This window comes from Mus musculus, chromosome 8, assembly GCF_000001635.26.
Source record: "Mus musculus strain C57BL/6J chromosome 8, GRCm38.p6 C57BL/6J".
Taxonomy (NCBI): domain Eukaryota; kingdom Metazoa; phylum Chordata; class Mammalia; order Rodentia; family Muridae; genus Mus; species Mus musculus.
In genome coordinates this window covers 13,907,365-13,927,198 of record NC_000074.6, presented here as the reverse complement: position 1 = coordinate 13,927,198, position 19,834 = coordinate 13,907,365, and the positions used below count along the sequence as shown (strand labels likewise).

At 48.5% G+C, this 19,834-nt stretch overlaps 1 protein-coding gene across 4 annotated transcripts in view; it reads right to left on the bottom strand.

Moving 5' to 3' along the window:
• Fbxo25 (F-box protein 25) overlaps window positions 1-19,463 on the bottom strand; it is a 35,140-nt gene extending 15,677 nt beyond the window's left edge. For 3 of the 4 annotated variants that reach the window (NM_001359061.1, NM_025785.3, NM_001347316.1), the window contains exons 1-6: window positions 19,336-19,460; window positions 12,115-12,255; window positions 6,151-6,251; window positions 5,265-5,314; window positions 3,182-3,274; window positions 158-251 (exon numbers count right to left, since the gene is read on the bottom strand). In NM_001359061.1, the coding sequence (NP_001345990.1) occupies window positions 158-251; window positions 3,182-3,274; window positions 5,265-5,314; window positions 6,151-6,251; window positions 12,115-12,248 (472 nt within the window). In that variant the 5' untranslated portion in view covers window positions 12,249-12,255; window positions 19,336-19,460. Of the gene's footprint in view, window positions 1-157; window positions 252-3,181; window positions 3,275-5,264; window positions 5,315-6,150; window positions 6,252-12,114; window positions 12,256-19,335 lie in introns of all 4 variants that reach the window. The other variant, XM_030243729.1, reaches the window with a different exon arrangement.
• Window positions 19,464-19,834: the final 371 nt, after the last annotated feature.

The following is a 19,834-nucleotide window of genomic DNA, read 5'->3' as shown; positions in this document are numbered from 1 at the left end:
TATAAAATTAAAATCAGCAATGGCTTCCCACTCCTATGAATATGCTGCATTAAGAATTAATGAATGTGTAAATGGCCAGGTTGTATACTCTGTGAATTATTAATCAATAAATATTTTATTTTAAAAAAGACAACAAATATTCCAGTAATAATCATACCCTTTTGGACGATTTTATCCAAAATGTTGAAGTAGTTCTTCTGTGCCACTCCACTCAGTGAGGTTAACTGGGACTTCGCAATTAGCTGCAGTAGCTTGAAGAAAAAAGAGAAACGTTAAGCCGCCTGTTAACTATGGAAACACCGTGGTCACCCAGTGGAGCTCGGTGTGAGATGCACTGATATGAAGACTCCAGTAAGGTGGTTTCAGGGAAGGCCTGCTCTCTGTGTATGGTGGGGACGACTCCAGCTCCTGAGGTAAGGAGACCTGCTTTCTGTGCTGCTCAAGAGTCTCCACAGGTCCGCTATGGGCCGGTGAGATAAATAGACACTCGGCCTCCTAGCTGCGAGGGTCCTAGTCACTAGCAGACTCTCCACACGCTCCTTCATGCTCTGACCCACTGTCAAAAGCTTCCTTCTAAGTTGAGATTTTAAAAGATTGTCACACCCAAGCTCTTCAGGTGCCACTTCAAACACTGAAGAAAATCAGGGAACCAAGGAAGATCAATGTGAGGATCTAAGTGACGCCAACCATGATGGAAAGACAAGGGCTCTCCCTGCCGCCGGTGCCTCCCGCGGCCGCACAACCACCGTCTGTTACACACTGAGCCTTGCTGGCTCTGCACAGGGCCTGCTGTGTCCTCCCCTGCTTCCGCTCCTCTCCGCTCTTACTTGTATCTTCCCACTCTCTTTCCCAACATCAGGTTCCTACATCCTGGGGATTTACTATGCATGACTTGGAGCTGGGATACTTTTTGACCCAAACTAGAAACATTCACTTCACCAACTTGTTAGCGTCTACTGATACAGTAAAGGTTTGGCTTAATTCTGACATGTCTTTATAACTTACAGAAACTCCTCAGGAGGGCTTCCATTCTTCTGTTCATAAGGCACTTCTGTAATACATGACTACATGACTCTCTTGCCCTCTCGGGCTGCAGAGGAAACATCCAGCTATGTCAGTTGCCTGTTCCAAGTCACAACAAACCTGTCACCTTCTTGTCTCTCCTCCCTTCCACAGCTCTGTGGCATGGGATAACATCTGGACCATAGTTTGCTCTCATCTTAGCCGGAGAATGCCTCACAGCACAACGGACCCTCAACAGAGCTGTGGTGGACAGCAAGACTGAGGCAGTGTGACAAGGGTTCCCAAGGAAACACCCTGGGTCACACAGCTCTGCCGCTGAGTGCTACCACACATGTAAAGAACCAATGCCATTTCTTCTCAAAACATTCCAAGAAGGCAAGGACGTCTTCCAAATGCACACCATGAGACTTGCATATTTGGTATTGACCAAAAGCAAATTAGAAGACAAAATCAACAAGCCACTACAGGACAAAACCCTATTTAAAAAAAAAAAATCAAACCAACAAACAAACCATACTAAAATCTGCTCCCTTGCCCAATTCCAGGACACAGAAACCAGCTGCACAGCAAGCCTTTCACCACCACTCAGGACTCCTAAAATGAAGGGAGCCATTTCTCATGGGAAACCAGTCAGCCGCATGCACATTAACAGTGTAGGAAAACTCACAATCCTCTCAATAAACACAGAAGGAGCATTTGCTCAAACCCAACAACCTCCAACCATAACAAACAAGTGTAGAAGGAACCAAAGGGCTAAGGACACACGAGCCAGCCCAGGACTGCTGCCACTGAGGACACAGGAGCCAGCCCAGGGCGGCCACCACTGAGGACACACAAGCCAGCCCAGCGCTGCCACCACAGTGAGTGGCACACCAAAGCTCCCTGTGATCTGAAACAAGACCCTTCATCCCTCATGTTGCTTTTTGTCAGAGTATTTCATCGCAGCACCAGGAAGCTGACACCCAGCCAGCAGGGCAGGGTTAATTATCTTCTGAATAGGCATAAGTCCTGACTCTTTTAAGAAAACTTCTTATTTAGAAACAGAATAAGTCACTTCTACTTTTTTTTGGTTTTGTTTTATTTTTAAAGATTTACTTATTTTATATTTTATGTATATGAGTGCACTGTCACTGTCTTCAGACTCACCAGGAGAGGGCATCAGATCCCATTACAGATGGTTGTGAGCCACCATGTGGTTGCTGGGAATTGAACTCTGGAAGAGCAGTCGGTGCTCTTAACCACTGAGCCATCTCTCCAGCCCCCGTCACTGTCACTTCTACTTTGTAAAGAGGATTATTTACAGAGGTCTTTTAGAGCTGGCAGCACTGGTACTGTGAGCGCTGGCCTGTGTCCTCCCTGGATGCTTAACTCCTCCACTCCTAAACAAGGTCCATCACCAGGGCAGCGGACTTGGATGCCCTGCAGGAGGTCAGGGGCCACTGCCCTGTGTACACTGGACACCAGAAGACGCCGTGGCTGCCTCGCCTGCACCCACCCGTGCTGTCTAGAATCACACATTACATATCACACTAGCGGAGGTCAAGAGCCATCCAGTCTCACATCTCTGTCCTGCAGCAACACTTCTAACCGCCTAGGAGGCAGTGAGAGTCTTCTGGCAGCACTGGGAACGGGCCGGCCGGTGTGAAGCCTGACTGGTGCTTTACCCACAATGCAGTGGCGTGGATGAGCCACAGACAAAAGCAAACTGCATGAGAGCTATCACAGCAAAGACCTCGCCCTTCTGAAGATCGCCCAAGGCAGAAACTCCTCAACAGCCGTCAGTACTGCAGGGAGACTTTCTGGAGTTCTAGTCCTTATGAAATCCTCTTGTCTACTGGCCAGTTGTTCCTGTGTATACAACAAGGCTCATTCCGGGTGAACACGAGAAGTGGAACATGCATGTGGAACCATCAGGGGTCCTCATGAGCTCAAACGTGGGAGGCATTTCCAAGAAAAGGACCCTGCAATGTCTTAGTTCCTGTGGCCTCTGGGACTTGCAACTGTGACCTAAGTGTTGCAACCCCCCTCCATATCTTCTCCTGAGCTGTCCCTTTCCTTTCTGTACATAGACAGGTGACCCGTTATGTAATCTCATACCTGTAACCTTCAAACTAGTCATTCGGGAGTCATCAAAGCTGCTTCCGCAAGAACCACTTACTTTGACCACGTAAGTGAACCTCCTGATGTCCTGAATGGCACTTGAGAAGTCTAGCCGGTTGAAGGCTTCTCCCAGGGTGCAGTAGCCATGCCTCTACAAGACATCAGACAGGCAGGGACGTCAGCCAGCCAAGGAAAGTCAGTCAACATCTGACACCGGCTAGGGCATAAAAGCCTCTAGTGAAAGGTATTTGTATTAGTTCTAAAACCCATGTCAGACATAAATGAGAACAGAGCAAAGACAGCAATACTAAACGTAAGCCAACTGTGTGTTACTGAGACAGGAGGCACGGCAGTTTTTCACATTGCTGCTAGAGTGAGTACTAGTGAAACTCCACTCTGCTTTCTGTTGCTGGGGACAAGGGGGAGGGGGTGGGAGGACAGGAGGCCTCGGGATCTGGTGCTGTACACACTCAGGGAGCAATTCTCTGCAGGGAATTCTCACTGCTCTGCTGGAAATGTGTCCAACCACCAAGGAGTGAGCCTTACGGGGGCCACTGGCAACCGGAGGCATCTCTGAAAAACAGGTGTGAGCAGGCCTGAGGGTATATGACCCAAGCTGGGATCATGTGAGCTGAGCACGCCAAAAGCCAACTACTACAATGAGATACAGAGGTCTGGGAATCAAGGGTGAAATATAAGTAAACTATTGGCATTCTGTCTGAAATCTCTTTTGTTTTCTGTATCGATCTGTATGGATTTCACCTCAGGTCAGGACAGATCTTAAAACCTTCCTTCTGCATCTGAAATACGTACACTACACAGATTTCCAGTTGAGAGTTTTGGGGGCAGGTGAGCTGCAGGGCAGTAAGGAACCACAGGGGACTCTGAGTGAAAGGTTGCCAGGGCTGCTGAGGAGCAGTGGAGACAGCAACGGATCTGTTGATCGCGTGGGGAGACGACACAGCTCTAAGAACAGCCCTAACGTGTACAACCCAACCACACACTCACAGGAAACACTGAGACCCACGTTTTCTCAGTGTGTGCAACACACCAAGCACTGCTGTGGAGTTGTGGGGAACAAAGGGTAGAGCACAGTGTAGAATCTGAGGTATATCTCACTTTAAGGAAAAACCTTATGGTGGTGAGGACATCTCTCCGCGGTGACGACCCTCACACAGTACAAGGTTAGCATGTACTCAGGAGCACCTGTCTGCAACGACCTGGGTCACTACAGGGATGAAGGATGGCACAGGATGCCTTGGCAATCTCCTAACATCAGACCCCATCCCACGAAGTCACAGGACACCCTGGCAGTCTCCTAACAACCTCCCCTTGTTGCTTTTCCCAGATGGAATCCACACGACTCACAAAGTAGGGGCGATATTTAATTGAGCTTGGCTTTGTACAATTAGGTTAGCTCTGACAGTCTTTCAGTAGTATGTATGTCAAGGACTGGACTCATTGGACAACCACTTTAAGGACAGTAACCATCACCAAGTAAGCTTTCTTTCCCACAATCAAGTATCTTCTAGGAAGCTGAGATAGTTTAAAGACATCACTGGGAAGGTACCTGCCACAAAGTCTAACAACTGGAGTTCAAGTCCCAGGACCTACAGTAGAAGGAGAAAGCTGACGCCTACAAGTTCTCCTACAAGTAGACCTTCCCATCCCTACCATAACAGGTAAGCGCGCACACACACACACACACACACACACACACACACACACACACTCTGAATAAATAAATGTGATAAATTAAAAAAAAAAGATATTACCATTTCTGGAACATTTAACTAACCCTAACCTCATACTTGTGTAATGTAAAACTGCACCCTTAGAGTGACTCAGCTTAGCAATCACATACAGATAAAAGTCCACAGCGTTCTGCAGAGCCAGCCTCGATGTAGCTTCCCATGAGCAACTTTGCATTGTGGAAGGAGGGGCTCATGGCATTTGTGGTGACCTCATGTTGCTAATGAATATAATTATGAATTATAACATGACTAATCCCTGTGGCATACTCAACAGAAACAATACATTGCACACTCCTCTAATGCACACTTCCTTCCTTACATTGCACACTCCTCTAATGCACACTTACTCACTTACTTACATTGCACACTCCTTTAATGCACACTTACTTCCTTTGTGCTTTCCTTATGGACGTAGATCCATTTTTCACGATAAAAACCTAGAACAAAGATGAAATGTCTTTAAAACCTGGAAAGTCATCTCAACCTCAGTATTTTAGGGACACTCTGATGACAGGGCATGCTAACATTGACTCCCTGTTCCAGCTAAGAGATGCCTCTGCTTGGATAAGTGTTAAAATGCACTTTATTCCCTAATATCATGGAAGTACTTAGACTCCTGTCCATGAAAAGTTATTAATTTTGACACTACCATACTTTATTAACTTAGAAGAAAATTGCTATTTTTGTACCAAAGTATAAATGCTTAAGAAATCCTACCTTATCTCTGTGTCACTGTATACCAACTAGAAGGTCCTGGTCTTACCGCCTGTGACAGCCATACATGGTGCACATGAGTAAGACCATGAAGCTGCTTCACATGGCTCCACCTTCTTCTCACCTTAACAGGTACTCGTGCCATGTGCCAAGGTGGGCAGAGCTGTGACAGAACTTCCTCAAGCCCGTCTACCATTCCACCACTGCCCTCTGTCCCAGCTCTGCCCAGCGCTGGCTCCTGTGCTCGCTCTCCATGTCCCCACATCTAGACAATCCCTCCTAGGGGCCTTCCTGCTCAGAAAGAAACTCAGCACAGGGCCATACCTGGCCACTCAGAAGCAGACATGAGCCTCAGGCTTGCCATGTTTGATGCATAAACCTTACCAAGCACACAGCTGAGCTGTCAGCAGTCTGCCCCAGACACATGGGCAGCACTGAGCACAGTGTGTGAGCGCACACCTCCGCCCCTGTGCCTCACAGAGCACTGCCGTGCAATTCATTGTGGTAGCATATACATTAAATACGTAAAAGTCTAGACTTATCATGAAAACACTCTTACTGTGAGCAGCTGTGTCATTTCCAAAATGTTCCTTCTTCCTCTTTTTGGCTGCGTATTCACACTCATTGTTGAATATTTCTTCTTCACCACTATTTAAGATACTGAAATAAAGATGCTTCATTAATTAAGTTTTTCATGGAGAAATTCATTTACCACGTCTTTGCTAAGGGAGTGTTTGATTGGTAATTTGGGGATCAAAATAAAGTTGCTACTAACCCTGACGAGCACGAGCTAAACTACAAGGAAGCTGAGAGCTGGAAACTCAGGGGATCCTACGTTCATTTGTTTTTCATTTGGAAGGAACTAAGATTTATTCGTATTTCTTTTAAAAAACATTACTCCAGAAAGGGAGATGGGCTTTAGAATCTCCCAAACATTATAAGACTTTAAGACCTAAGCATTTATAAACAACCATAAAAGCCATGAACAGAATCCTAGTAGCAATATGACTATGACATTAAAATTGCTATGTCCCCAATGGAAGCTGAGTAAACATTCTGTTCTTGTTTATCATCTACACTTTTCAGATATTGGGCTGATAATAACTACTGCTGTGCTGATATAAACTACTGCTGCACTGACCCTGCCTGCTGCTGCACTGACCCTGCCTGCTGCACTGACCCTGCCTGCTGCTGCACTGACCTGCCTGCTGCACTGACCCTGCCTGCTGCTGCACTGACCCTGCCTGCTGCAGCACTGACCCAGCCTGCTGCTGCACTGACCCTGCCTGCTGCTGCACTGACCTGCCTGCTGCTGCACTGACCTGCCTGCTGCTGCACTGACCCTGCCTGCTGCTGCACTGACCTGCCTGCTGCTGCACTGACCCTGCCTGCTGCTGCACTAACCTGCCTGCTGCTGCACTGACCTGACTGCTGCTGCACTGACCCTGCCTGCTGCTGCACTGACCTGCCTGCTGCTGCACTGACCCTGCCTGCTGCTGCACTGACCCTGCCTGCTGCTGCACTGACCTGCCTGCTGCTGCACTGACCCTGCCTGCTGCTGCACTGACCCTGCCTGCTGCTGCACTGACCCTGCCTGCTGCTACACTGACCTGACTACTGCTGCACTGACCTGACTGCTGCAGCACTGACCCTGCCTGCTCCTGCGCTGACCCTGCCTGCTGCTGCACTGACCCTGCCTGCTGCTGCACTGACCCTGCCTGCTGCTGCACTGACCTGACTGCTGCTGCACTGACCCTGCCTGCTGCTGCACTGACCTGACTACTGCTGCACTGACCTGACTGCTGCTGCACTGACCTGACTGCTGCTGCACTGACCCTGCCTGCTGCTGCACTGACCTGCCTGCTGCAATGACCCTGCCTGCTGCTGCACTGACCTGACTGCTGCTGCACTGACCCTGCCTGCTGCTGCACTGACCCTGCCTGCTGCTGCACTGACCCTGCCTGCTGCTGCACTGACCTGCCTGCTGCACTGACCCTGCCTGCTGCTGCACAGACCTGCCTGCTGCTGCACTGACCCTGCCTTCTGTAGCACTGACCCTGCCTGCTGCTGCACTGACCTGACTGCTGCTGCACTGACCCTGACTGCTGCTGCACTAACCTGCCTGCTGCTGCACTGACCCTGACTGCTGCTGCACTAACCTGCCTGCTGCTGCACTGACCTGACTGCTGCTGCACTGACCCTGCCTGCTGCTGCACTGACCTGCCTGCTGCTGCACTGACCCTGCCTGCTGCTGCACTGACCTGCCTGCTGCTGCACTGACCTGCCTGCTGCTGCACTGACCCTGCCTGCTGCTGCACTGACCCTGCCTGCTGCTGCACTGACCCTGCCTGCTGCTACACTGACCTGACTACTGCTGCACTGACCTGACTGCTGCAGCACTGACCCTGCCTGCTCCTGCGCTGACCCTGCCTGCTGCTGCACTGACCCTGCCTGCTGCTGCACTGACCTGCCTGCTGCACTGACCCTGCCTGCTGCTGCACTGACCCTGCCTGCTGCTGCACTGACCCTGCCTGCTGCTGCACTGACCTGCCTGCTGCTGCACTGACCCTGCCTGCTGCTGCACTGACCCTGCCTGCTGCTGCACTGACCCTGACTGCTGCAGCACTGACCCTGCCTGCTGCTGCACTGACCTGACTGCTGCTGCACTGACCCTGACTGCTGCAGCACTGACCCTGCCTGTTGCTGCACTGACCTGCCTGCTGCTGCACTGACCTGACTGCTGCAGCACTGACCTGTCTGCTGCTGCACTGACCCTGCCTGCTGCAGCACTGACCCTGCCTGCTGCTGCACTGACCCTGACTGCTGCTGCACTGACCTGACTGCTGCTGCACTGACCCTGCCTGCTGCTGCACTGACCTGCCTGCTGCTGCACTGACCTGACTGCTGCTGCACTGACCTGACTGCTGCTGCACTGACCTGCCTGCTGCACTGACCCTGCCTGCTGCTGCACTGACCTGACTGCTGCTGCACTGACCTGACTGCTGCTGCACTGACCCTGCCTGCTGCTGCACTGACCTGACTGCTGCTGCACTGACCCTGCCTGCTGCTGCACTGACCCTGCCTGCTGCTGCACTGACCCTGCCTGCTGCTGCACTGACCCTGCCTGCTGCTGCACTGACCCTGCCTGCTGCTGCACTGACCCTGCCTGCTGCTGCACTGACCCTGCCTGCTGCTGCACTGACCTGCCTGCTGCTGCACTGACCCTGCCTTCTGTAGCACTGACCCTGCCTGCTGCTGCACTGACCTGACTGCTGCTGCACTGACCTGACTGCTGCTGCACTGACCTGCCTGCTGCACTGACCCTGCCTGCTGCTGCACTGACCTGACTGCTGCTGCACTGACCTGACTGCTGCTGCACTGACCCTGCCTGCTGCTGCACTGACCTGACTGCTGCTGCACTGACCTGACTGCTGCTGCACTGACCCTGCCTGCTGCTGCACTGACCTGACTGCTGCTGCACTGACCCTGCCTGCTGCTACACTGACCCTGCCTGCTGCTGCACTGACCCTGCCTGCTGCTGCACTGACCCTGCCTGCTGCTGCACTGACCCTGCCTGCTGCTGCACTGACCCTGCCTGCTGCAGCACTGACCCTGCCTGCTGCTGCACTGACCCTGCCTGCTGCTGCACTGACCTGCCTGCTGCTGCACTGACCCTGCCTGCTGCTGCACTGACCCTGCCTGCTGCTGCACTGACCCTGACTGCTGCTGCACTGACCCTGACTGCTGCTGCACTGACCTGACTGCTGCTGCACTGACCCTGACGGCTGCTGTGCTATGCATTTTTTCTATAAGCATCTATCAAATATTTCAAAGTACTTAATAGAACCAGACGGATCAAAGTTACCTTTATGATATTTAAATACATTTAAAATATTTTAGCATTTTCATTTTTTATGAAACTTCAAGTCAAGTCATGACAATACAAACATCTTTTCTTTAAAACGAAGTTTTCTCCTTGTAATAATTAAAACTATACCAGCCCAGTCTACAGAACGAGTTCCATGACAGCCAGGTCTACACAATGAAACCCTGCCTCAAACAAACAAACAAACAAAAAGTATAACAGTAATCCACACCATGAAAACTAAAATCCCATTTTTTTGGACACGCTGCAGTTAATTTTTGGTCTAAGGCAGGGAAAAAAGTGTCGTGGATCCAGGCTGGCTGGTGGAGCCTGTGTATAATGGCACTGGAAACCACCGATTTAACAGTGCTCGCTCATTTCCCTGTCACTGCTCCTGATGAGAAGACTGTGTGAAAGCCACGCTTCACCCACTGCAGTGTGCACTTTTAATCAAACAGCTGAGTTTGCCACATTAAGTCTGTCCGTCCCTGTCAGTAAGGAAACAACGCAGACAATGGCGGCCAATCACCAAGCAGCCAGAGAGCACCTCAAACACACAACTACATCCTGTCACAGCCGAGTCATGACACCCACTCCAGAGCACACACAAGGCCTTGAATCTGATGATCTTATACTTACTCTAGTGCTGGTCTATTCACACCGATTCAAACACTAGATCGTTTTGAATCTGAAAAAGCTTTCTAACTAAAGTCACAAACTTATCAAAGGAAAAATGATCGGCTACTGCTCTCCTGAAGCAGTGTCACAGAAATGGGAGGCCACAGAAGAGGACATCCAGTCAGCTTCCTAGGCTGGAGCGCCATGTGCAGGAGCTGTAGGCTATTTAACATGCCACCATCAGGTGCAGGGAACACTCATTTCCACTGAGTCACGCACAGGCTGTGGCAGCCCCTACACCTGGCTGCGGCCCCACACCACCTGGCTGCAGCCCCCACACCTGGCTGCGGCAGACCCACACCTGGCTGTGGCAGCCCCCACACCTGGCTGTAGCCCCACACCACCTGGCTGCAGCCCCTACACCTGGCTGCGGCAGACCCACACCTGGCTGTGGCAGCCCCCACACCTGGCTGCGGCAGACCCACACCTGGCTGCGGTCCCACAACACCTGGCTGCAGCCCCCACACCTGGCTGCGGCAGACCCACACCTGGCTGCAGGCCCCACACCACCTGGCTGTGGCAGCTCCCACACCACTGACGTTGCTGGCACAATGGCCACTGCTGAGTGCTTCTGCCTGGTGTTGGATGGGAATCAGAGGACTTGGGAATGGAGCCACAGGAGACCCAGAGGTCAGGATAAAGAACAATGCCTACACTGAGGAAATTATTAACCAGCTGCTATTTTTATAATGCATTTTGAGGTAGGAAGGTCACACTTTTTGGTGATTTTTTTTATAGCCAGGTTTATGAAAATCTAAAAGTGAAGAAAAAATGCTTCCAGGATTAAAATTTAATGTGTATAAATGTTAATAAAATTATTTATATTGTACAAACCTTTCAGTTTTTTCATGTATATAAACTATCAGTTAACTACAATTTAGAGCAAACACTCCCTATTTTTATAACCTTTGGTCATATGACTAAGATGAATGTCCCTTATCCAGCTTTTTTTTAGAAAAAAAAAAAAGGAGGAGGAAGAGGAGGGAGGGCTGGAGAGATGGCTCAGCAGTTAAGAGCTCTGACTGCTTTCCCAGAGGTCCTGAATTCAATTCCCAGCAACCACATAGTGGCTCTCAATCATCTGTAATGGGATCTGTAATGCCCTCTTCTGGTGTGTCTGAAGACAGTAGCAGTGTACTCACATACATAAAATAAATAAATAAATAAATGGATGAATGAATGAATGAATGAATGGAGGGAGGGAGGGAGGGAAGGAGGGAGAGAGAGAGAAAGAAAGAAAGAAAGAAAGAAAGAAAGAAAGGAAGGAAGGAAGAAAGAGAGAGAATTTCAACAATAAATCCCCTTAGGGCAGGCAGAAAACTTTACTATTTCTCCAAGGAAGCAATGCAAACGGCCTAAGGACACACGAACATATGGGCAGCATCATTCTCAAGGAAATCAGATTAAAATGCCATAATCCCTGACCTCCATTAAGATGGCTACTATACCGTCCAAAAGTACAGCAAGTGAGCTTTGGGGAGGATGTAGACAGCAAGAGCCTTTAAGCACCAGTGCTGGAAACATATAACGGTACAGCCAGCATGGAACAGCACACCCAGGTCTTTATAACACTGAGCGAGTTACCATCTCAACCAAAGGGATTGAAAGCACAGTCTTGAGATGTCCACACTCCCGCACTCCTAACAGCTCTAGTGACAACTGTGACATGTCCGGGCATTCCCCACGGCTACCAAAACAGCACACATGAACAAACGTGACTGATCCGCACAAGGCAACAGCCTTAAGCACAAAGGAACACCACCAGTCCACACTGAGCGCATGGACAAGCAGGAAGACTGAGGTCGAATCCTCAGCACCCACGTGCAAGCTGGGTATGACTGACGACTCCTTTAACCGATGACTGTCGTGGACGAGACACGCCTAGACAGAAAGGTGGGCAAAGTGGTAGGTGACCACGCTCTGCCGTGAGCTGACAAATGCAGAGGCTGACAGCAGCGACAGGGCCTCACAGGGACTCACATGCTGTGGTTGATGGTGTACTGGCTATCCTCGCTCCTGAGCTCGTGGCTACAGGGGTCACACCTTTTCCACCCATCCTCGGTTTTAATCCAGCTCCATCCAGGGGACCTCCAGTCCTGACCCAGAAACGGCATCGTGCTCCTGTAAGGTAGAAAATTAAAAAAAAAAAAATCAGTTTTCATTAAAAGTTATACACAGGGACTGGAGAGATGGCTCAGCGGTTAAGAGCACTGACTGCTCTCCCAGAGGTCCTGAGTTCAAATCCCAGCAACCACATGGTAGCTCACAACCATCTGCAATGGGACCTGAGAACCTCTTCTGGTGTGTCTGAAGACAGCGACAGTGTACTCACATACATAAAATAAATAAATAAATAAATCATTTTTTTAAAGTTGCATACACATAAAAAACACAATTTTTTCTCATTTGGAACTCTTTACATGTGAATGCATGTGTCTCAGCACTGGCTAGCCGTGGCGAGCAAGCAGTGAGGGTTGTACAGTACTCTGTACTGAAGTGGTAACTGGGTTAAGCACAGGCGGTCGCACTGGCAGACGATGTGTCCTGAGCCGGCTGAGGAATTCCATTCTAAACAGCGGTCCCCACCCCTTCCACCCCTGTGCAGTGGTATGTGGCAACCAACTGAATCAATCCCCGCTTATTCCAGACATCAGAGACAGAACGTCGGAGTGGACTATGGTCAGGAAGTCAGACAAGGCATGAGACCAGAAGAAGGAAGGAGCCTGGCTTCATTCTAAGAAAACCAGAGGCAGGCAGTTGGAAGGCAAACGATCTGATCAGACCTGTGCTTTACACTGAGTCAAGGGCAGCGGACTGGGGGTGCAACCCGAGCCACACTGAAGCAGTCAGTCAGGCACAATGGTGCCATGTAGGTGCTGGGAAGTGAACCTAGGCCGTCTGCAAGAGCAGCAAGTGCTCCTAACCACTGAGCTCTCCGGCAGGCACACAGCAGAGCAGCAGGCTTGGGAGTGGCAGGGGCAGGGATGCCCACTGAGTATTAAGGTCCAAAGGTGACTCGCATACATACTGAATGTAAAAAACAGCCCCAGCTAGTCACGCTTACATATTCAAGATGCCGTCTCCCTACAGAGGCTTAGCTGGTCTCTTCATGCAAACAAGGCCCTTCCACATCTCCACCCGCTTCATCCGTCTCTGCCACTGTCACCTGAAATCATTTATCTTCTCCTCCAAGAGAATGCAATGTCTTGCTTAGTGTTCTACCCAATTACCAGAGCAATTTCAGGCACAGCCAGAGTTCAGTAAACATATCTCAGAAGCGCATGGCATCCTACGACTCAGCAGCATGGGAAAAACGAAGGTGGCAGAGGAAGGAGTTCTAGATGGCTCAGCGGGTAAGAGCACTGACTGCTCTTCCAGAGGTCCTGAGTTCAATTCCCAGCAACCACATGGAGGTTCACAACCATCTGTAGTGGGATCCCATGCCCTCTTCTGGTGAGTCTGAAGACAGCCTCAGTGTACTTACATAAATAAAATAAACCTTTAGAAAAAAAAGAAAGAACACAACGGGTGACGGGAAATGGATGGAGACAAGCCAGGGAAGGGACCTGCGAAGAAGACTGAGGCTGTGGAGAGAAAGGCAGGAGCCAACCAAAGAGCACATTTAGAGAAAGGGATGACAGGAGAAATATTATCAAGAAGCCATACGACACTGGGGTTCACGGGTGGACAGTTTTTAGTTTAGTTATAGAGGATGCTTTGATTTGCACAGAACTTCAGCAGAGCAGCCTGGATCCTCAGACACACAGTATTTACATCAGAACGGAGGTCCCTATCCCATTCGCAAGTAAGTGGCAGGGCATCTGCCTAATAAGGATGAGGTTCTCAGTTTAATATCCTCAGCACTGAAAAGACAAGCCAATCAAAGCAGGTATTTCATCGCTTTGAGGACTTGGGAGATCTCGAACTCTATTTACATTAACCAGCAAAGGCCAGGTTACCAATAGACATTTATTCTATATTATAAGAAACAAACAGAAAGGAAACTATGTAGATTTCAACACTACCCACGAATTATCTTCAAGAAGTCCTGGCCTAGTATGTGAAATGCATGCTAAACTCATTTTGTTTTTGTTTTTTATACCAAAAGGAATGCAAGCCCCTTCTAACCTGCTTTACACGTCTTCTTCTCCTGTGTATCGATTAAAATCCTGCATCAGGGGGTGCATAACAAAATGTTCTTTAGATTTTTAAACCTTTTATATTACAAACCTATTTCATAGCTACCATTAATCTCAAAATGCAAAGTTCACCACCACATTCCGTCAATCCAGACTTATCAGATTGTCAACAACGTTCAGGATTGGGGCAGAGAACACTTTAGAGGACAGGAGACGTGAGGGAAACTTTACACAGAAACCTCAGCCTAAGCACACATGGCTGTCACAAGCAACTCCCCCAACTGCCATTTCACAGAGAAATGGTCCAGAGCAAAATAAACCAACCCTGGAAATCCTTAAAGTTCCTAATGATTAGATGAAGGACTGTTTGAATGATAACCACTGGACATAGACTAAGTAATGAGATGTCACACCTGCCTATGGGAAGCAGCCCAGCACAGGAACTAAAATAGTAAGATGAGAACATTCAAAGACAACTCACATACATGAGTTATGAATTACGTGTACACACACAGACTAGAGTATGAATACCATACGTGATAAGGAGAGAAACTAGAGAGAAAGGCAGCATAGCTAGGAAGCTCCTGACAACGGAACATGGCTACACATGTATGTATGTATGTATGTATGTATGCATGCATGCGTGCATGCAAATAAATGGAGACTCGAGCTTGAGCAACAGCAGTGACAGGCACCTGGGGAGAAGATGAAGGATGCAGTGTAGGTCCCAGCTTTGACACACTGAACAGAAGTCTGGTTGTGCTGACGTCCTAGAACTGTGACTAGGACCGTGAGAGACTCCGACCTCTGAGACTTCATTTTTGAGCAATGTGCTCTTATGAAGAGTATGCTTAGAAAGACAATGTTCTAGGGTCTGTAGCACAAAATGAAAAGGAAGAACAAAACAGGAAAAAACAAAACAAAACAAAACAAAACAAACAACCCTCCTGAACCAACAGTTCCTCACCTTTGTCTTAGGTAAACCCGTGTCCACAGCTAGCAAATTACCTTAAGCTTCATAACATGCAAACATTGCACTAATCTAGGCAGCCACTACCTCTTAGGTATACTTACCTTTTAGCTTCAAAAAAAAATTAACTGTATTTATAAAAAGAGCCACTGTGGCATTTCCAACTATATTTTGATTACTGCCAACTCTATGCGACTGTAATTCTCTAAACAACTTAGTGAGGAAATAGTTTGGTATAACCACTTCATCAGCTAAGTGTTTCGATTTTTAAAGGACTGGCACAGCAGCCAGTAAACCATAGAAATAAAACCCTTATGTCCCTGACTTCCCAACCTACAGGAAAATATTTGTTCTCTTAACAATTTACTTCACAGACTTGTCATGACACGGTCTTGTGACTGCAGTGTCAGTCCACTAGCTTAAAGTTCAGTCTCTATAGTTCATAACCTAAGGCGAATTCTGGGAGCAAATGTATTGATAAACAATAACAAAAGGCCCCCCCGGATCCGGGGCTATAGACCGGTAGGTACCACAGTGCTTGCGGAGTTGCTCATAAGGCCCTGGGTTCAAGCCCAAGCACCACTAAAAACAAACAAACAAAAACACCACTGGGGCTAGGTATGGGCGACATACACAAGCACACCTGTAAGCCTAGCACTCAGGTACCTGAGGCAGGAGTTCAAGACCAACCTGGGCTCTGGACAAAGACCCTTTCTCATAAAACAAAAGACACGTAATTTAAAAGGTTCATACCTGTTATGGAGCGTCTGATCAGGAAATAACGTTACTAAAAGATTTTAAATGATGACAACCCACATTTTATGGAAATCTATCTACTTGATTAGAAGACATGAACTGCCAGAATTTTCATTAATGTATTTAAATTAAAACCACCTTTGTTTGGAGAATTTGCAAAGGCTCAGACAGTCTAGTTTCTTTTCTGTTGCAGAGATAAAACATTCTGACTAAAACCTTTGTTGGGGTGTGAGGTCTCCTGGGGAGATGGCTCAGCGGGTAAGAGCACTGACTGCTCTTCCGAAGGTCCTGAGTTCAAATCCCAGCAACCACATGGTGACTCACAACCATCTGTAATGAGATCTGACGCCCCCTTCTGGTGCGTTTGAAGACAGCTGCAGCGTACATTATGTACATTATGTATAATGTTAAATAAAGCTTTGGGCCGGAGCAAGCAGGGCCAACGGGGTTGACCGCAGCAAGCAGAGGTCTTAAAATTCAATTCCTAACAACCACACGAAGGCTCACAACCATATGTACAGCTACAGAGCACTCACATTCATTAAATAAATCGTAAAAAAAAAAAAAAAAAAAAAAGAAATGGAAATGGTTTAAGGTTAATGGTTTAATGGTTAATAAAATGGTTTATTTCATTTCACAGGTTATAGTCCACACCCTCTGTGCAAGTCAGGCAGAAATGCAAGCAGAAACCAACCACAGAATACTTCTAACTGGCTCATGACTGTGGCTTGCCACAGTATTTTCTTCATATAGCTCAGACCCTCCTGCACAGGGCTGTATAACCCCAAGTACACTGGGTCACCATACGACACTTACCAGTCAAGAAAACAGTCAATAAATAGGCCACAGGCCAGTGGCTCTCAACCTGTGGGTCTCAGCCCCTTTGGGGTGGGGAGCACATATCCTGCATATCAGATATTTATATCACAATTCACACCAGCAGCGAAATTACAGTTATGAACTAGCAACAAAAATAATTTTATGGCTGGGGGTTCACTACAGCACGAGGGACTGTCTTAAAGGGTCACAGCATTAGGAAGGCTGAGAGCCACTGCCAGAGGCCAACATCACGGAGTTAATTAAGGTTCCCTATTCCCAGGTGTGTCAAGTTGGCAACCAAGTCTAACCATCATATAAAGTAAAATCCAGAAATCATTTCTGAAAATGTATATGTATGAGTAATGTCTGAGTCTACTCAGCTGTGACACAGCTTATACAATCCGTCCTTTTAAAATATATACATATTTATTTTATGTGTATGAGTGCTTTGCTTGTATGCGTGAGTGTAGTACCACATCCATGGGTGCCCAGTAGATCGGACAAAGGCATCCTATCCTCCTGGAACTGCAGTTCTATCCCGTGGGAAGCCACCATGTGGGTGCTGGGAACTTAAGCTAGTCCTCTGCAAGAGCAGCAGGCTTCTTAACCACTGAGTCATCTCTCCTGCCCGTATACACACTAAAACTTAAGCACAAGAATGTCAAGCTAATGCCAAAAGTCACTTGGGGCCGAAGATCTTTAGGTCTTTTCTGAGTTTCTATTTCCCATGGTGGGACATGAATGTGGGGCACTTCAGATGAGCAGGATGATTTCTTCAAATCCATGTCCTAGGAGAAACGAACACTAAAGATCTTGAACTAAGCAAAATATACTTTCTTCTTCTTCTTCTTCTTCTTCTTCTTCTTCTCCTTCTCCTTCTTCAACAACAACAACAACAACAAACACACGTTCTCCTAATGAAAACAGTTACAGCAAACACTAGAACTCAGAATGGGCCAGGCATTAACGCTGAATAATTCACTGAATTGCACTGAGTTTAGTCCTCACACTAACCTGTAAAGTAGAAAACTGCCACACTTTGCAAATATAATTCTCTATTTGAAGGCTCAGCTCGAGCTTAGCATATTCAAGGGGCTATGTTTGTTCAACCACCAGCATCATAACAAAACACTCTATTTATCCATGACAGTACAGAGGCAAAGAATCCCATAGGACGGGATTCAAAATTACGGACTCTCACTCCACAAGCCATGCTCTTAAGGCACTATATTTATAGTAATCATAACAGCCTATTAAAACAGGTTCCAGGAAATTACAGGTTTCAGTGGTTTGCGTTTTTGTTCTTTGTCTTCTATTTTTTGGCTTTATATGTGTGTTGCTCTATTTGTAAATTACATAAAAAAATAATCGGATTGTACATCAATGGCCTTCATCTTCAAAACAAACGCTTTGAGCGTATAGCAGGGGCATTATAATAAAACAGTTTATAACAAAAATAGCAAGGCAGGTTCACTTTTGGAGAAAAAAAGCTTCACTCTTATTTTTTCATTTAAAATTTCGAGAACGATAATCTCCATTGTTCTAGAGTAAGAAAGAATGTATGGCCTGGGCTGGAGAGATGGGTCAGCGGGTTAAGAGCTCACTCACTGTAACTGCTCTTGCAGAAGACCCCGCCCTTGGTTCCCAGCAGCCAAGTCAGGCAGCTGACACCATAACTCCAGCCCATCAGGATGGAAGCCTCTGGTCTCCCCAGGCACTCGTGCATGTGCCCACACACAGGCTCACTCATAATTAACAGTAACAAATCCCTTTTTAAAATGAAGCCCATCTTCAACCTAGTAAGCATTTGATTTTTCCGCTGCTCTAGCTTTCTTACAAGATTTTCAAGTAAATTAAATTCCAACAACTTGGATCAAACGTGAAGAGTTTGTATAGGTGGGTAAATTTGATTGTGAAAGATCATATAAAAAAACAAACAACAACAAACAAACAAAACCACTGTATATTTAGGCTGAATGTCAGAAATGGGGTTTACTCCAAGGAATCTAGAGAGATCATCACAGATGCTTCGTAGTAGGACAACATGCCCAGGAACGAAGGAAAACGGAATGTGAAGGAAATGGGGGATCTTTTCTGATAATGGTGGGAAATCAAGCCTTGGCGCTGCAGGTAAAAGGGTGGGGGGTGGGGGGCCTTCACAGGGACAGTTCTCCAGACGTCTGAGTTCTGGGGAGTTTGAATAGGCCCAGGGATGGAGATGGAACTGCCCTGGAACAGAGGCAGAAAGGAGCTGTGAGGACAAAGATGCAAATTTCGCGTGCCTCGCGGCGAGCGCACACGCCGGCCTGAAGGATGGTGCACACACAGGTGTGCACGGGAGGCCGCACGGACCCGCAGGGGACAGGCCGGCGGCGGTGGGGGGCGGACGCCTGCATCTACCGAGGTTGGACGAGCCCACAGCCCGCTCGGGGCCCCCGGAGCAGCACGGCGGACATCGGAGGGCGAGCCAGGGACGCCCTGCCCGACTGCCCCTCCCCGTCCTGAGGCCCTTCTCACCTGCGGGTCCCTTCCAGACGAGACAGCCACCAACCACACCGAGCCGCAGCGTCCAATTATTGCCGGAAGCCGTCCGCCTCCCGCCGAGGGCCACCGCTGGACGCCCCGCCTTGGCGTCCCGCTGATTGGCCGGAGAGGAGCCACGTGATTCGTGTTGCTACCCGAACTCGGAGGCCTCGGGGCGCGCGTGCTCAGTGAGCACAAGCCCCACCCACCCATCCTAGGCGCCCCAGGGTCGGTTCTGGTGGTTTTTTTTTTTGACCCGCCTTGTTGGCATTGCCCAAGTTGTCTGGCGGAACCCGTGTGGTTAGCCTCAGTTTCCAGACGTCCTCTCCGGACCTACAGACCTCCCTTGCGCCGGGCTGGGGCTAGCAAGGACACCGCTGGTCTACACTCGGGTCCCTCACCTCACTGTCCCATTTACCTGCCTGCCTAGCTAGGCATCTGTGAATGCAAGGGTCTGTTCGGACTGCCCCAATCTCCTACACGCCAGAGTCTT